The sequence below is a fragment of the Electrophorus electricus genome, chromosome 21, assembly GCF_041902795.1.
Source record: "Electrophorus electricus isolate QZ-2024a chromosome 21, ASM4190279v1, whole genome shotgun sequence".
Taxonomy (NCBI): Eukaryota; Metazoa; Chordata; class Actinopteri; order Gymnotiformes; family Gymnotidae; genus Electrophorus; species Electrophorus electricus.
The window spans coordinates 7,635,001-7,651,891 of NC_137517.1; the positions used below are offsets into that span (position 1 = coordinate 7,635,001).

General features: G+C 39.5%; 1 protein-coding gene across 5 annotated transcripts; it reads right to left on the reverse strand.

Moving 5' to 3' along the window:
* Window positions 1-549: 549 nt before the first annotated feature.
* bcas1 (brain enriched myelin associated protein 1) lies at window positions 550-14,519 on the reverse strand. 5 transcript variants are annotated; one of them, XR_014119160.1, is made up of 13 exons: window positions 14,382-14,519; window positions 13,869-13,938; window positions 13,324-13,405; window positions 12,060-12,388; window positions 7,030-7,182; window positions 6,067-6,129; window positions 5,402-5,437; window positions 5,117-5,314; window positions 4,142-4,180; window positions 3,628-3,753; window positions 3,377-3,515; window positions 2,743-2,955; window positions 550-1,968 (listed from the first exon to the last, which is right to left on the reverse strand). XR_014119160.1 is itself a non-coding variant. In XM_081704639.1 (13 exons), exons 2-13 carry the CDS (start codon window positions 13,905-13,907, stop codon window positions 1,900-1,902), a joined length of 1,431 nt encoding a protein of 476 aa, XP_081560765.1. In that variant the 5' UTR covers window positions 13,908-13,938; window positions 14,382-14,459; the 3' UTR covers window positions 550-1,899. The 5 variants fall into 5 exon arrangements, 4 of the variants coding, with proteins under 4 accessions (XP_081560765.1, XP_081560768.1, XP_081560767.1 ...); XM_081704639.1 differs by having other exon boundaries at window positions 3,432-3,515; window positions 14,382-14,459; XM_081704642.1 differs by lacking the exon at window positions 3,377-3,515 and having other exon boundaries at window positions 14,382-14,457.
* Between the last annotated feature and the right edge of the window lie 2,372 nt (window positions 14,520-16,891).

Below are 16,891 nucleotides of genomic sequence, written 5' to 3' on the forward strand. Positions count from 1 at the left end.
GTCTGCTGGCTTGCTTTTCACTATCATCCAAACAGCCATTCTGTTACACTCCAGTATCTCTTCACACTAAGCATTTGTACCCCCAGAAAACCCAGAATCATCAGATTTCACAATAAGTGCAAATAGGATTAGTGCATATTTATCCTGGTAACTGGTTGGAACTAATAATTAGTCAAAATTACCTCATAAGGAGATTATTATTTTACTTTGTTTGGACATATAGTCTAAAAAATAAAATGTATTAATTTTGAAATATAACAGGTTCTGTTAGTTATAAAGTGGCTTGCAAATGTCTTGGGCCCCCCTAGGGACCTTGGAATCTGATCCCTGCTACACCCCCCCTTCTCTCTCTCTCTCTCTCTCTCTCTCCCCCTCTCTCTCTCTCTTTTAGACAGAGGGCTTTGAGGCTGTGACACACATTGATGCTGACAAGGGGCCACTGAGCCTATTCTCCCCCACCATCAACCACTCCCCTGACTGATGCCTCCCTGCACTCGTGCACTGCGCTTGCGAGAGAACGGAACTGCACAAGGACAAAAAGTACAATCATTTTACAGAAACAGAATATTTCATTTAATCGATGACATTAGTTGATTACAGGCAAAAATTTTAAAAAGTGATGGAAAACTTCAGAAGTGTATCTCTTTCAGTTAGAGATAGAATCACGATTTCAAATTTGGTCCTTTCTTGTTAAATATAATTTGAGGGCAGACTGAAATTATATAAATTGCCTAAATTGCTTGACAGATACTGAACACAAATACCATTTCAGAGGAAGCAATTATGGTGGATCAAACTGAAAGCAATTGTTCCACCTAGCGCAAAAGAAACTAGGTGGAATTTTTTAATTCATTTTGTTTAATTTAGATAAAGTCAAAGTCTAAATGAACAATGAACTAATTTCAATGATCTAGCTCAACTGCAGTTAATAAAGACTTGGTTAAAGATAGTATGTTTTACAGCAGTATAAAAATGACTGTCCATCTTGAAAACATTATAAATGTATGATAATTAACAAGGCCTATGATGAAACATAATATGTTAGCAAAACCTGTGAGGAAATGTTGATGTAACATTAGACACATAGGCCATGCTGCATTAAACAGTCAAACCCTGAAAAGTCTTAAGACTCTTACCCAATCAGAGAAAACAGTATAAAACACTATTACCACCAAACAATAGAAGCATATAAAGAGGGGTTATCATTGACTTTGGACTTTTCAACAAGAAGATATTTAAAGTTGATTGAATGGCGATGTGGGTTATTGCTTATGATCTTTTGATAACTTATTTGCAGATTGTTTTCACGGTCATAGGACTGATTATTGTGTATTTTCCCCACATGTGCAAAAATCAGATATTCAATTTTTAAAATAAAGAAGCTGAACATATGACAGTGGTTTTAATATGCCTTGCATGCAACAATTAGCACTTACATGAAGACCACATTGTGGAGTTAAGTCTGACAGGGTAATGGGGTTAATTAACATTTAAATTACAACATGCTATTCCCATATAACAGAAACTGTGGTCACATTAGTCTTAATATTACTTCATTTTAAATCTTATAAAACCAAGAGCTCCTTGTAAGTTTTCCAAGGCTCCTATATTTTTACTGAAAATATGAAGAACCAACCACCTCTGTCTATTTGGCTTAAGTGTGGGATTTAAAGTCAAGTCCATGCTGACCCTATAAGGATAGAGAAATAGGGGAGATGGCTATTAATCATACAGATGGCTGGTTTCAGGACACTTCGGTTCCCTCCAGTTCTCAGTTCACCTCCAGCAGCAGGGGTTAATGAACTCTCCAGGTCTCAGGGCAGGAAGTTTGGTTTGGGGACGTATACTTATGTACATGCAAAGGGTTTGCTGTGCAGTCGGTGAATCCAAAGTGGGGCTTCATTTGGTCTTCTCAGGTGCAGGGGGCTCTGTCTGCACTCCAGCGTCAGATGAGTGTCGTTTCTGACCCTAAGATACACATCAAATGCACTGTTAGTGTTACAGTCCTGTTTAGGGGTTGTTGGTTTTTTTTAATGCACACTTTTGCTGAAGTTTCACCATGCTGCCTTGAGCGCAACCGATCACAACCTGTCTGACAACTGGATTGTTATTTACATCAGCTTCCCTGAAATATCTAGCTCAAACATGCCCCCAATTAAACTAACTCATTGTTAGCATTATAGTCGACTAATGTATGCACTTAAATAACCTCCAACAGTATGATTATAGTGTGATGTCATGGGTGTTACATGACATACTCATTTTAATCATGCTCAGTCCATTTTCAGTAATAGGAAATATAATAAATATAATTACACGTAGTCTTTTCCACTGATAAGACACTGAAATAGAACATCCTATAACCTTTTTTTACAGTGTTGGTGAATAGCTGAATAAGTGTAAGCTTAAGATCATTTGGGATCAGCACCAAATATAGTGAGATTTTTCACCTTGGTCATAGGAATCTATTTTTGCCAAATGAGGTCACCTAGTGGTTAGAATAGGACATTGTTTGTCTGACGTTCCTCATTAAACAATACAATTAAGACAGAACACAAGCGACTCATACTAAAAGGCTTTTTATTCTTATAAGGGATTAAACAATTGAAAAGGCAGCTATTGCAATATTATATGGTGAAATAACCTAGCAAACACACCATTCTTCTATGAATATTTGTATTTGACTTCAACATCCTTGCTGAGCTCTTTTTTGTTTCATGTTGGCTTGGGTGTGGACTTTACCAGGTTCTTAAAGAACAGATGGATGGAGTTCCTCTTCTCTTGCTTGCGGGGGACACTAGGTGAAGGGTTGTCTGCACTCTCCACTGATTTGGTGTCTGGGGCAGGCGCAACAGGAGCCGGAGTTGCAGACTTGGGCTCTTCTTTGACCTTGGCCCCCGATGTGGCCTCTGCAGCTGTGGGGGCTGGAAGGTCCTCTTTCTTGGTCGTCGTAGCCTTGGATCAAAGCATACAAAATGAATTAGCATGTTACACTGTTCACATAAAGTATGAACACAAAGTGAATTAGAATGTTGCACTGTTTACATAAAAAATGAACACAAAGTGAATTAGTATGTTACACTATGTAGTTTCTGTTATCTATGTGGATTACAAAGGTAAGTGGCAGACAAGTAGCTCTTTGTCAAAGTGTATTAGATTAAAGTTATAATAAAAGTAAAGCTGTTAATCATCGCTGTACCTTATCGACCACCAATTGTTAAATTTAAAAAAATGTCAGTATTAAAAGAGGAAACCACATAACCTATCGATATGATATTAAGTCAACTTAAAGCATTTGACAACAGTAACAGACCACAAAAAAAAAAAAAAAACGAAATTAATATGTCAGTTATGATACGGCAATGGTAGTGCATGCCAACTGCAGCTCTCTTAGTCCAGTCAGCCTGGTTAAGGCCCAAACGACCCATTACCGCTCCTCTGGCACCAAGGGACACACTAGCGGCAGCGCTCGATGCAGCCATCTGGATCTTAGAGCTCACTTGGTCTAGCAGCACCTCGAATTCACACAAACCCTGTTACTTCATGCACCTACTCATACCACAGCACTGCTGGACCCAAGCTGCTCAGTCAGGTCCATGTCACTCAAGAAGCTTGCCCTCTGTTTACCTTTGGTTTGAGCAAGCTGGCAAAGGGCGAGGGCTTTTTCTCTGGTTTCTGCTCTTCTGGTTTGGGTGCCGGGGGCAGCTCGGGTTTGGCAGCGGCTTCAAGGGTACTCGACTTGGATGCATCTACCTTCAGTTTGGAGAGAGTATAAGTATTACATCAAATAAAGGAACAAGGAAAAACGCATATGAGGTGCCATAAACACAACAATAAGAGAAAGGAGGAACAAGAAAAACTATATTAACTATACTACAAAAGGAATTTCAGTCAGATAAGCCACACCTAAAGAACAGCCAGTAATGTACAATTGACAGAATAGATTAGTACTTAAGTGTGTAGATGTGACAAAAATAAACTGATTCTTAACTATGATCTGAAAGGAAAAGGAAAAAGGTTTTTTTTTGGTTTTGTTTTCTTTTTTGTTGTTTTTTAAAGAGAGAGACCCATACTCTGAATGCATCCAAAAAGAGAATTTGTCAATAGCTGGTCAAATTGAAACAGTGCTGAACTTATTTACCTGTACCTCAACTGGCTGTGCCGCCTCCTTCACCACAGACTGTAGGTAAGCAGATATTTGGATTAACTAGGCAAGAAACTATTCCCATATGCCTCTGACAGAGCAATTCCCATGAGCCTTTTCAGAAGCTCTTTTACTCTCACAATAGAAATAACTAAACTACTTGTAATGCAATGCCTTCCTGAAGGCTGAAAAACTTTGAGTTATTAAGTTATGAGATGGAGTGGATGAGACCCAAAGTTCATGGTTTAGTTGGCCAACAGTGGTAATATGTGGTAATGGCTGCTGTGAGAATGATGTCATTTTAATGGAAGTTCAGTTGTTTATGCATTATGTTGAGTGGAATTTTCCTTCTGACAGTGAGGTGCATCAGTAGATTCTGTCAACAGATAAGGTGGTTTCATTAAAATGTACATGGGAATGGGGTTTGAAACAATGGACACCTACCTGACACAAGTTGTCTTTGTTGCTGAAAAAACCAACCTCACAAAGAAAACTCACAAAGAATCTATAATAATTTCTATCATGGAAATTAATAGCTTCTTCTTCCCAACATCAGTCATTTTACACTGATTGTTGAAAAGGTGCAATTAACACAATGTGTTGAAAAACACTGAATGGTTAAGTTCTGTTCATTTCAAAATGGCCACTCATTGTGTTGTCATTTACCGCTGCTGATGTCTTGGCAGGGAAACCGGCTCCGCTCACTGCCTGAACTTTTGACACCACTTTGCCTAGCAACGCCTCAAAATTCACATCATTCTGCTATGGCGTGCCACAACTTAGTCTCTTTAAAACCGGCATTATGACTTGACATATCTCTGTTATGTAGCTGTACTTAGTGAGGTGCCACTGTGTTTCCTAACTTTTCCCTGGTTATCAGCTGTGCTAATCCTCATCATAATGGGACATGGTGCCATATGTTTGTTACACTTTAGTATGTTTTCCCATACATTTCAGTGTTATGTAGCCTACCTTTGGCCGGAAGAGTTTGCCGAATGAGCTAGCTTTAGCTTTCGCCTTGTGGGGTCCCGCCGGCTCCTTGCCTCCTGCTGCTGCCGCTGTTGCTTCTGCTGGTGGCAGCTCCTCTTTCTTTACAGTTACCTCTGCTCTGCTCTCCATCTTCGGAGGTGCTGGGGGTGGAGGAGGGAGGACCTTCGACGCTTCCTGGACCTTTGTGAGACAGAAAGATGGGTAATGGGAATGGAATCTCGGACCCACTGACACTTCTAGGACTGTACCACGGCAAGAGCTTCTTACATTTGCTGCTGGAGGGGCTGGTGTCCCTTTCTGTGACTGCACAAAAGAATGTAGAAAAGGAAAGGTAAGGGCATTTGTACATAAAAATAAAATCAAATTAAAAAAAACACAAGAAGAAAAAAACAAGAATGCCAAGCTTCTACTGCTGGGTTCTCCGTCTCAAGGCCTTTGGAGTCGGGGGCAGACTGGGACATGTGGAGGCATCTCCTCCAGCTGGGTCCCCTACCGATTGGGCTTTTGATCAGAGCCAGCAGGAGTAAGTGATAAAGAGAGAATTCATGCATATGCAATAGCTCTAGCCTAAGCCCATACACCTGACTCAAGACCGATGAATCATGAAGCTTGCTGTTTTCTCATTTAATAAAGAATTGACCTTACAGCTATGGATTATAGATGATTATTAAAAAAACGAATAGTTTTGTTTTGGGTTTTTTTTGGATCAGAATCACGATACATTAACACCTTGTATTCTAAACTGTAGGAAAAGAGAAATCTGACAAAGCAACTGCATGATCACAGAAGCTTTCGGAACCCAGATAATTTAACAAAAAAATTTGAATTCTGCAGAAAATATATTACAAGCTTTAGCGCTAGACTAAAGTTGTCAGGAAAAATACTATTATAAATAATCCGCAACCTTTCCTGACACAGCAGGAGTTCTTTACCTGTTCTTTTGAGACATCAGGAATAGCTGTTGCTTCTTTTGTTGCTTTGGTTGGACTCACCTTCTGCAAAAATGTGAGAGGACACATGGAAATCTTTGAGTGACTGTGGAAAACCATGAAGGTCGCATGCTTTGGTATATATCTCTCCTCCAGGTACTCCATGGGAGTCCTTTACTTATGACACCAACTGGTGCCTGGCTGACTTGTAAGTCCAGGCCTAAGCAACTGAGACATATATTAAAAAAAAAAAAAAAAAACACTTTCTTTTGAGAGGATGATGCCTTGCTGTCCAGATGCAGTTAAGATGAGCTAGCTTTTCCCCAAGCACACAAAGAACCCAGAGGCACGGCTCATAGTGAACATGTTCTCTTCTTGAGTCAACCATTGTCCTCTGGAGATGGCGTAGGCCGGCCCATGCTTCATCAGGGCCCAGTACAGCTTGGAAGCGCACAGGCCTGCCTTGTGAACACACATTATGCAGCAAAACAAAAGGCTGCCACAGTGTGACATGTTCAAAGGCTTGATTTAGCCCAGCACTGAGGAGTAGTGTAACTCTCAAAAGACATCAACTTTGCTGTTCAACTTCAATTTCCTTTTTTTTTTTTTTTTTTTTAAAGCAGACATCAAATCAGGGATGGTCCAGTTTAAGACACACTGAACTTTCTCTTTTACAGTTTTGGTTATGAAGGCAGTAATATTATTTAACACTGATGTGTCCTGACAAAAATAACTATACTCATTCATGCTTAATCTTATGAAGTATACGTTTGCAAGATAAGAGGCCATAAACTATATAAATTATCTTATTAAAGGCAATTGCATAATTTAAACGGAGACCAATCTCAAGTAAAAACTCTTATACTTAGTATCATATCACTGAAAACATCTGCGATTAACAATGCCTTCAAATCATCCACAAAATCGGCGTGTTAGCAGCATTGACTAATAATAAAATGGACTTACGAATGTTTTGAAAAAGTTCATAACTGAATTTTCCTCTGGGTTGGTGTCGTCTGGTTGAACGATGTCTTCTGCGACCACAGCAGCACTGGGGTTGGGAGCCTCAACCTGTAGTTCTTTCTCAGCCTGTGCACTTCCGTTTATGGCAGGAGGCTCCTATAGACAAACCCAGAGAATTAGCCCTTGGAAATGTGCTGCAGCCCTACAGCTGATGTGCTTTTGCTGTTAATCACTGTATTGAGGCACTGCACAATTCCAGCCATGCCTCTGCCTACTCGGGACTCCAACAACAATCCCCCTTTCATTAATTCCTGTTTTTTCCCCCTCACTCATTGATATTCAGCAATGTGCTGGACTTAAAGCCCGTGTGTGTGTCCCATAGAAAAGTAGCCAAGCTACTGTATAGTATTTATATGATTTTTCCACTTCAGCATTTAAGGTAACCTCTGCTATTAGGATGGTGAGTGCTGTAGATAATGTTCAGTTTTGTGTACTAGACTAGAATGACGTAGTTTGTAGTACTTGAACACTGAAATTTTGAATAAAGGAGATTAGTATTTTTGATATGAAACATCTCCAAAGACAAAAGCAGATGACAGTTCTAATGGTCATGTTTATTACTACTTCAGTATATCACAGGCAAAAATTTACATAAGAAAACCTACACAGTGACTAATGGTTCTACACCAGGTAGCAGGTCAAAGGTATTCAAATCACAAGGCTTGTGGCAAATCACGAGGCCTATGGCAAAGCTTAAGCAGACGTTGATCGGAGTGGGTGGCAGCTCCCCCTGTGCCATCTGAGTTGTGGCAGCTATGTACCCCCTGTGCCATCTGAGTTGTGGCAGCTATGTACCCCCTGTGCCATCTGAGTTGTGGCAGCTATGTACCCCCTGTGCCATCCGAGTAGGTGGCAGCATGCTCCCCCTGTGCCATCCGAGTAGGTGGCAGCGTGCTCCCCCTGTGTCATCTGAGTAGGTGGCAGCATGCTCCCCCTGTGTCATCTGAGTAGGTGGCAGCACACTCCCTGTGTCACAAAGGCAGGGGCTCCTTTGTGAGCCTCCCTCAAACATGTCAAAATTTTAGAGAGAGAATGTGATGTTTCATTCAATGTTTTAAGAAATGCCTGTAGATATTCGAGCTGCTTTTAATCTCAGATGACAATGCGACTCCTTAAAACAGCTGAGTTCAACCACATATTTCAGCATAGATTTATTATTATTAATTAGAGATAACCGTGTTGATTTTTTTTTTTTTTTACATTGACAATTATTGCTGAGTTTTGAGTTCTTCCATTTCATCCTTCAAATCCCTGCTTGCATCCAAGAGATCGGACTTATGTTAGTCACTGCGTTATCTATTATGACCTCTTGGTCCTCTGCTGCTGAGTTCACCACTATGGGAGTAGAATTACTGACCTTCCACCCACAGTCTGACTCATTGCCCATGCTCGATTGTGATGTGAATGCTTCTTTCTTTAGCACGGATGTTCACACTGATGGGATTATATGACAAGTCTCAGCTGACAAAGTGCTTGAGCAGTTTCTGCTGAATCACCTCTCTGGGGAAGGCTGGGGAAGGGTCATTGTTGACCACCCTGGTGTCCTCGCCAGTGAGCCCCATAAAGTTAATACATTTTCACAGCTCCTGACAAGATGGTGCTGAGATTTTAGTGACAGGAACCTCATTCTGTATCGTGGATGTCCTCTCAGGAACCTTGTTCTGCATCCTCAGATCCTCACACTGCTTCTTCTTTGAATGGCACATTCTTTTAAAGTCCTGGCCCTAGTTTATATTACCACCTACACTAGATCTTCAGTTATGACACCAGGTCCTCATTGATCGGGGGTGATCAACTGTAATGTTAACTGTTCTGCTACTTGCGTAATTTCAGAATAAAGATCAAAGGGTGATGGCAGAGAGACAGACACATTCTTCTGCATTTTCATCTTGGATTGCAGAAATAAAAATTTATTTCCTTTTGACGGGATCGACATATAAATAAAAATGACCTGCTTCACATACTGATATATGTAAAAGGATACATTTCTGATTACCCGGAATGTACAAGGGGGAGGCATAACAATGGAATTCAAATGAAACAAGATCATATTTGGAAACAATAACTCTCACCTGAAAAGCCATATGCACATAGAAAGTATTGTGAGGTAGATATGTTTAAATATCCGTTATTAAAAAGAATAACAACATTGTCAAATATAGCAACCAGCTTTTTGCCCAGAGAGAGAGAGAGATTGTAACTAAGTCTGAAGGCAGCCACCCCATCCCAGACTCAAACCCAGGCCTGACAGGAGGTAAACAGGAGCTCTGACCAACAGACCAAAGAGCCAGCACTCCGATATAGCAGCCAAAGCACCCATTTAACCTTCCTAAGTGTCTCCGTCACACCATCCTCTCCTTTCTCCACAACACAACTGCCCTTTCCATCAGGGCCATGCCCATGCCCCCCATCAGGGGTCCTCACACTGGGCTACGCCATCCCCTCATCCTCATTGCAGGGGTGGGTTCATCAACCTGGGGCACACTCCTGATGGCCTCACTACCATCCCACCGCTGCCACAATCTGTGAAAGATTCTCCATTGGAGGATGATATAATCCACACGAATCCCAGGATGTATACGTGGTTTTTGCATCAAGGGTGGAGTATGGGGTTCACCATACCAAGAGTACAGGACACCTCCAGATAAGTGCTCAATTTATTAATAAAAATTGTGAAAATAAAGAAAAAGGAAAATAAATGTAGGACTCTAAGTAGGACTCTAAAGTTCCTCAAACATTAAGTTTACAGTCCTATTAATTAATAGTGAACTAAGCTTCAGTAACAGGCTGAAATAGAATTGGATGCTGCTCAGTCAGCAGACAATCATTTAATGAATATAACTCCTATCTCACCAACCTACCTTCTGTTCTACACCCCCTTAAATACAGGAAGCCCTGCCCTGGACTAAACCAATATCTCAGGCAGGTGGCTCTACAGAAGAACAATCAAATCAGCCTCAATATATTACAAATTTTCAATGTCAGTCCTGTGCACAGTTCAATGGCCAACACATTAATACATTTACTGGTAAATCTGAACATTTATTGAATGTTTTATTTATTGTTCTTTTCACTCTATAGGTCTTCCTCTTCGGCAGCTCCTCCCTTTCCCTTGTATGGTTATGGGCCCTTCTGACTTACACAAGGGTTGGAGCTGCTCCAGCTTCCACTCTTTTGGATCCGGGTTCTTGGGTTATGTCTAATTTTTTGATTCACTACATGTTGTAACAGGTATCTCTACTCTCCAGCAGGTGACTTGGTGATGGGGCAGGTCTCTGACTTCATCACAGAGACTGTTAGTAAAATACACACATTCAAGCAAGGAAGCAAATCTAATATGGGCAAATAAGTTATCTTTTACAATTTTTCTACAGCTGAATATACACCTCATGAAGACCCCCATGTACATCTCCAATATTGGTACCATTTGGCTACCATGGAAATAGAGGAGGTGACATGACAGGATATACACCTTCATAAAATGAACCATCAACGGAGCAGTCTGAGATAAAACAATCCTTCCAAAGACTGGAAAAGGCAGGACTGAAGGACAGCACGGAGGCTCTAATCATAGCAGCACAAGTACCAGCACTAAGCACTAAGTAAATTGAAGCAGGGGTTGTGTCAAATAACACCCAAGGTCCAGACTGAGAATCCAGACAGAGACAATACAGTATCTAGTACCAGACTCCAAGAGACTTGCGGGAGCAGCATACACTGAGTGATGTAACTAAGTGGCAGGGTTCATATAAAGAAATATATGCAAGGCATATGAGCTAGACACGCAAATGGTCCAAAGTCCAAATGGGAGGAGCCAGAGTGGTGGGTAACACCAAAGCTAAGCTTCTGTGGGGGTTTCACATCCCAACAGACAACCAATGTATCCCAACAGACATAGTGATCAAACACGATATGCAAAAAAACAGCTGTGGTAATAGATGTGCCTGTTCCAAGTGATGGAAACATCCAAAGGATAGATTACAAGAAGCTGAAAAAATACCAGGTACTGAATGTTGAACTAGAGAGAATGTGAATGGTTAACCCCAGGGTGGTCCATGTGCTGATAGGTGCACTTGGGGCTGTGACCGCTAATGAAGGACTGTCAACACTGACCTCTTTCCAGAAGAGGTCAATCCTAGGAATGACAAAAATACTTCACTATACCCTCAAACACTCAAACTGGGAGAAGGCCCGAATGTGAGGACCAAAATAAGACCACGCTCTGGAAGGGTGGGACAGGTATTTGTACAGGCAGTTATGTATCTGTATATGTATGTATGTGTACAACAGTATATAAAGCAAGCACTCATTATTGATATATCCATAATGTGAACATATATAAAATTGGGCATCAAGATTTTATAAAAATAATTACACTTATAACAGTACTAGCTTTGGACACCCTTAATGACAGAGTCACAGAGTTACATTATGTTCCTAATAATGCTTTACAAGAATTCTTGCTTTAACTTTTATAAAACGCTCTTTGGTCTTAGTGGTTGCCTCTTCCATGCACTTTGTGACTCACAAACAGGTCTTCTTGCCTCACTACAAATGTAACCACTTTCTCTTAGTCTGGTTTTCTTAAAGCAATAAATCAATATGGATTTATTACTGATCATGTTTGGTCCAAAAATAGACAGAATCTGCAGCAAGAATATTGCCTTGAGATGTCTTTAGATGTTTTACTAGTGACAGTCGTAATATGGGTTACCAAATGTGTAACATTGCATAAAATTAATATGCAATTACTAATGTGAAATGTTATTCATTAATATACTCTGATGTTTATATACAACTAATAATACACATTTACATAGTTCAGATTACTTTCACAAACTACAATATGCATCATTATATATTATTAACCAAGGCTCTTTTGCTCATTTAAGCTCTCAAATGTAACCCAAGTAGTTCAAGCATAGGAGAGAAGGGACATATTCATGTTCATATTCAAGAGCTGTTACACTTACAGATTTCTGGCTGTCGGTCTGCACTACAGCGGTGATCTGGGGTTCAGCAGGACCACAACCTTCCACGACAGGGGCCTTGGCTTCTGCCTTCTTCTTGAACATACCTTTGAAGAATCTGGCTGTCTCAACTGGTTTTGGTGCCTCCTCTTTTGCTGGCGTGCTGGTCTGTGCCAGGATGTCTTGCCCTGGTGACACTTGCAGAGGCACAACTGTAGTAGTGGCTGGGTCAGAGCCATTAGCATTGTCTGACCCTGGTGAGGGAGTTATGTTGTTTGTGACTGTCACGGGAGCTGATTCGCAGTTTAACTGTGCTGCCACTTCAATGGTTGCTAGAGATGAGTGAAAAACCAATAAAGAAAAAGACTAAATGTGTGATTCACATAAATAAATATGTATATATTATTTTACGAGATTAACATGTCAAATATAAACAGCACAACTGTACTGAATCACTTGACAGTCCACAGGTAATCTGTGTGCCTTGGAATAACTTTTTAAATACCAGTTCACTTTGCATACAACCACATAATCACTAGACATTTTAGGAAATGCCAAGTGTACTGTTAGCAGAGTTATATGTGGACTTGGTAAAATAATTTGAAACATTGAGAGTTATAGCTACTCCCCTATTAGCTTTGTCAAAGGAGTTACCCTAGCATAGTTACGATAGCTTTGTTAAAGGAGTTACCATTGCTTATCCAACACTTCCGAGTCTACACAAAGCTTAATGGACATGCACCAGGGTTCAGATAAAATCCGTGAGCTAATTGAAAACTCATGACTCGTCAACAATGCCCAGTGGAAAGCTGAATCAATCGCTCACATTCTGCCTCATCACTGAAGTATCAATATTTTCTCAAGGTATCATCCACTGTGGAGCTTACTTATGCTATCATGCAACTGCTATCACAACCAGATGCTGTATGCACAAGAGAAAATCAAACAACAGTATGTCACCATGTTGTCAGTCGTCTACGCCCAAAGTTTATATAGCAACATTATAGCAAACTAACAAACTTGAAAGCATATGCATTCATTCTGTTGACTAAAATCTATAATAAATAATTTAATTATTTGTTAATAATTAAATAATGGATCATTATTAATTAATTAAGTAAGTAACTGTTATAGAATTAATTAATTAATAATTAATAATAAAGGTTCTGGTCCCTTCCTATGTGAACCAAAGAACATTTATGCAAATAACATTACAAGACACAGCACATAAGATTATGTCCCAGCTAAACAGCAACAATGCCCTCACCAGCATCCGTCAAATCCAAATTAGCGATAACTTGTCCATTGGATTCACTGTTTTTTGGGTTTTTTTCCTCACCACAATCCGTCTGTAAAGAAACAAATGTAACAATGCTCTACTGTTGCTATTTTAAGTGTTTAGCTTCTGAAATTAATCACATCATATATTTAACACATTTGGTCAAAACAGGTGAGAAAACAGAACATGTAACATGAAAGTTTATTCACGTCAGATATTTTATTGATAATTTACCAGAAATGTAAAAAGATCACTCCAAAATCATTAAGTCCCATTGTAGCAATCACACAGCTTTGACATTTTATCACGTATCGCAGCTGTCTGGGGCTAGCATGGTGTCATTGTGTCTTAGTCAATAAGTCAGCAACATTGCTCAGTACAAGGGTAGGCTTTAGAAACTGGAAGTGGTAAAATGCCAAATTTCCAAGGTTTCCAGGTTGAATCACTCCAGCAAACTCCTGCTCAGCTATATCTGACCAAAGCAGACTCTTATTTTTTTTGGAAAATTCACAAATGCACATATGAAATGCTACCTGTTGTGGTGTTATTTGAACGGATTGCTTATGTCCCATCTTGTGCTTAACTTTGGAAAAATATGAAGACCTGCATTAAAAACACACGTGTTATCTGCATGTGGCATATCCATGTAATGAAGAAGACATACATCAGTACTCAAGCCTGTTTTATAGACTTTTAGGATTAAATGCAATGCTTATCTCTCTCTATAAAACACATAGCTGAATTATTATTGATTTAAATCCTGAATCTGCTGATTTCGATCGAAATTTTTGTTCTGTTTTATTTCATTTTTTTTTCCTGGCTTCAGAGTTCAACATTCAGGCCTTACTTGGGTATTATTCACACATGTCTCAAATATTATCACCCAAATGACTGAAGCTGGCATCACATACTATGACTAGTCTTGGCTTAGATTGCTTATTCAAAATATTTTTAAAGTTTATGATTGGCAAAGGAAACTCTTTGCATCCCATAATAACAGAATAGATAAGAAGTTAAAAAATAATATTAAAATAAGTTGGTGTTACCTTGCTTACAACCAGTTGCCTTTTTGTCCAGTTAGGCAGATGTCAGTCCTGACTCTATGTGCAGTATTCCAATTTCTGATAGTGTAAATCAATGGTAATGTGCCACTTAATACATTTGAGTGCACACATATACTTATCCTAAACGTGGGTGGGGTTCAGTGTTCTGCTGTGATGTCACAGCCCAGCTATTATTCTGGGCTCTGCCCCAAAATGGTCTTCTTTTTCTTTTAATGGATTCATAGAGCCCAGTGCTGATGTACCCTTCACATCTGTTGTTCCCCAGTGTTGTTCCCCAATGAAGTTTCTCTCTCCAAGCTCCTGAGCTTTGAGTCAAGGACCAATGTATAACAGGTAAACAGGGCTCTTAACGTAGGATCAGTATGTGCTGTACTGATTTCAACTTAAACTACTGCAGCAGTGCAAGGTTCAGGCTGTTTGGCGAACAGTTCAGATAGGAAACCTTCTGACATAGGTGTGGCTGTCTTCAAACAGGATGTGTGTGAAGGATATTTATGCCTTGGGTTAGCCATTGAAAACATGGCTTATTTGCTCAGCGTGGCTCTTGTCCAGAAGTTTAACAAGTGCTGAATGCTACTTCAGCCTCTATTTATCCAGTGACAGCCTAAAGTCCTAAAGTCAGACACTACAGAACTGAAATTATTATAATGAAATTATATCAGTCTGATTGTTACATATATCACAACATAGCAGATGCATGAAATCTATTTTTTTGTCAAAACAAATGTCCTAAATTCTAACACATGCATGCACTAACCATTGCTCATTATTGTTATGTTATTATTGTTCACAAAAGTCCACTTTCTGCAGACTGATATTTATCTCTTGGCTCAACCTAAAGTTTTGACTGACAGAATACATGGATAATCAGTTTTGTTTCCAGAGTCTGCTTTGCTAAACACAAGCCAAGACTTTGAGGGAAAGGAGCATCACCCTTTACCATCTGGACAGTGAACGGGCCACATTTCTAACAATATACACAAACATAGGCATCACATCCTTCAGGACTTCCAAGGAAGGATGGTCAGAACTACCATCAGATGGAACTACCAAGTACCATCTGGTCTTCTGCAAGAGTTACAGGATTGGGGAATACAATTTGCATCCCATTTATGTATAATCTAACTGATCAGATAAACTCAAAAATCTTAGCTGCTTAGCGACTTAAAATGTCATGCCAACAAAATCTACTAATGAAATAATATACTGGAAACATCACTGTGTCAGAAATAAACAACAATTGTTTGTCATTTATACTGTAGTATCACATCGTAATCTGCCTAATAGATATCTTATTCTGTCAAAAGTAATGCTGGGCTCTTTTTATATGAATGACTCTACCTCTTCCCTGCAGAAATGCATATTAACGAGAGATGCCAATGACTTCATATTTACTGTTTATTATAAGCTAATTTATAGCTGTTTTAACTAACAATTGCAAAGCACAAAGTGGGATAATATATTGGCACTCTACAAAGCACATAAGCACATTAAAACAGGTCTCAAAGAACCATGTTTTTTTCCTCACAAGCAAGATACAGAAAAGCACTCTAATTCTACGCTGCCTTCTCAGGCACCGTACAATGATGTGAAAAATGCAATGCACTGAGTGAGAGTCTCATGAAGCTAGGCTTGCCTGCTTTTCCTGATGGATGCAGATTTCATATGGTTCTCAAGCACCACCACTCACCATATATTATAAAATATTCAAACAATCTTTTTTTTTTTCATAAAATGTCTAGCTATAAACAAGCAAGATTCTGATTTTATAAATGCACTAGGCTACCACTAGTCTCATTAGATTTTGGGACTAGTGGTACAATCTTGAGGATTGTACCATTGGTTAAGGGTTTTGAGCAAGGCCATTAACTCTCTCAGCTCCAGGGGCACTGTACAATGGCTGATCCTGTGCACTGACTCCAGCTCACAAAGAAGCTGGGATATGTGAATAGAAGCATTTCATTGTTCTGTACATGAGTATATATGACAAAATAAAGACATTCCTTAAATACTACAGCTGCACTTTAAATAAATGTATTCTTAAATACTACAGATGCACAACATGGACTAAATACTTCAGCTGAATGATATACTAAATACATTATTGCAGCTGCACGCACCACCCACCTTATTAGTGTGTAGTTAGAAACTATTTTTGCCTATATTTTATTGCCTATAAACCTATATTTTGCTCATCAGTGGCTATTTTCCAAACAACAGGATATTGATCAGATATGGCTACATATTTTTCATTGACATACCTCACAATCACACTAACACACGTTACGCCAGTATCACTTATGTGTCTCAGTGGCAACAGCATGCCACAGCCTGTGAGAATAAACCATCAACCAAATCATATCTGATTGGAGATCGTAAATCACCTAAATAGTATAATTATACTAGTGAGTGTTACTGCAAGTTGAGTGTGACTAATGTGGGTGGTGAGTGTACATAAGGTAATTTGAGTCATGCTTTGCAATACATTAAAA

Bases quoted from the DNA above. Each gene is read 5' to 3' on its own strand.
- bcas1 (XM_081704639.1), bottom strand. From the start codon at position 13,907: ATGGGACATAAGCAATCCGTTCAAATAACACCACAACAG. The intron at 13,406-13,868 runs GTAGCATTTCAT...GTTTCTTTACAG, and splicing joins TTCAAATAACACCACAACAG to ACGGATTGTGGTGAGGAAAA. The intron at 3,754-4,141 runs GTAAATAAGTTC...TCCAAACTGAAG, and splicing joins CACAGCCAGTTGAGGTACAG to GTAGATGCATCCAAGTCGAG.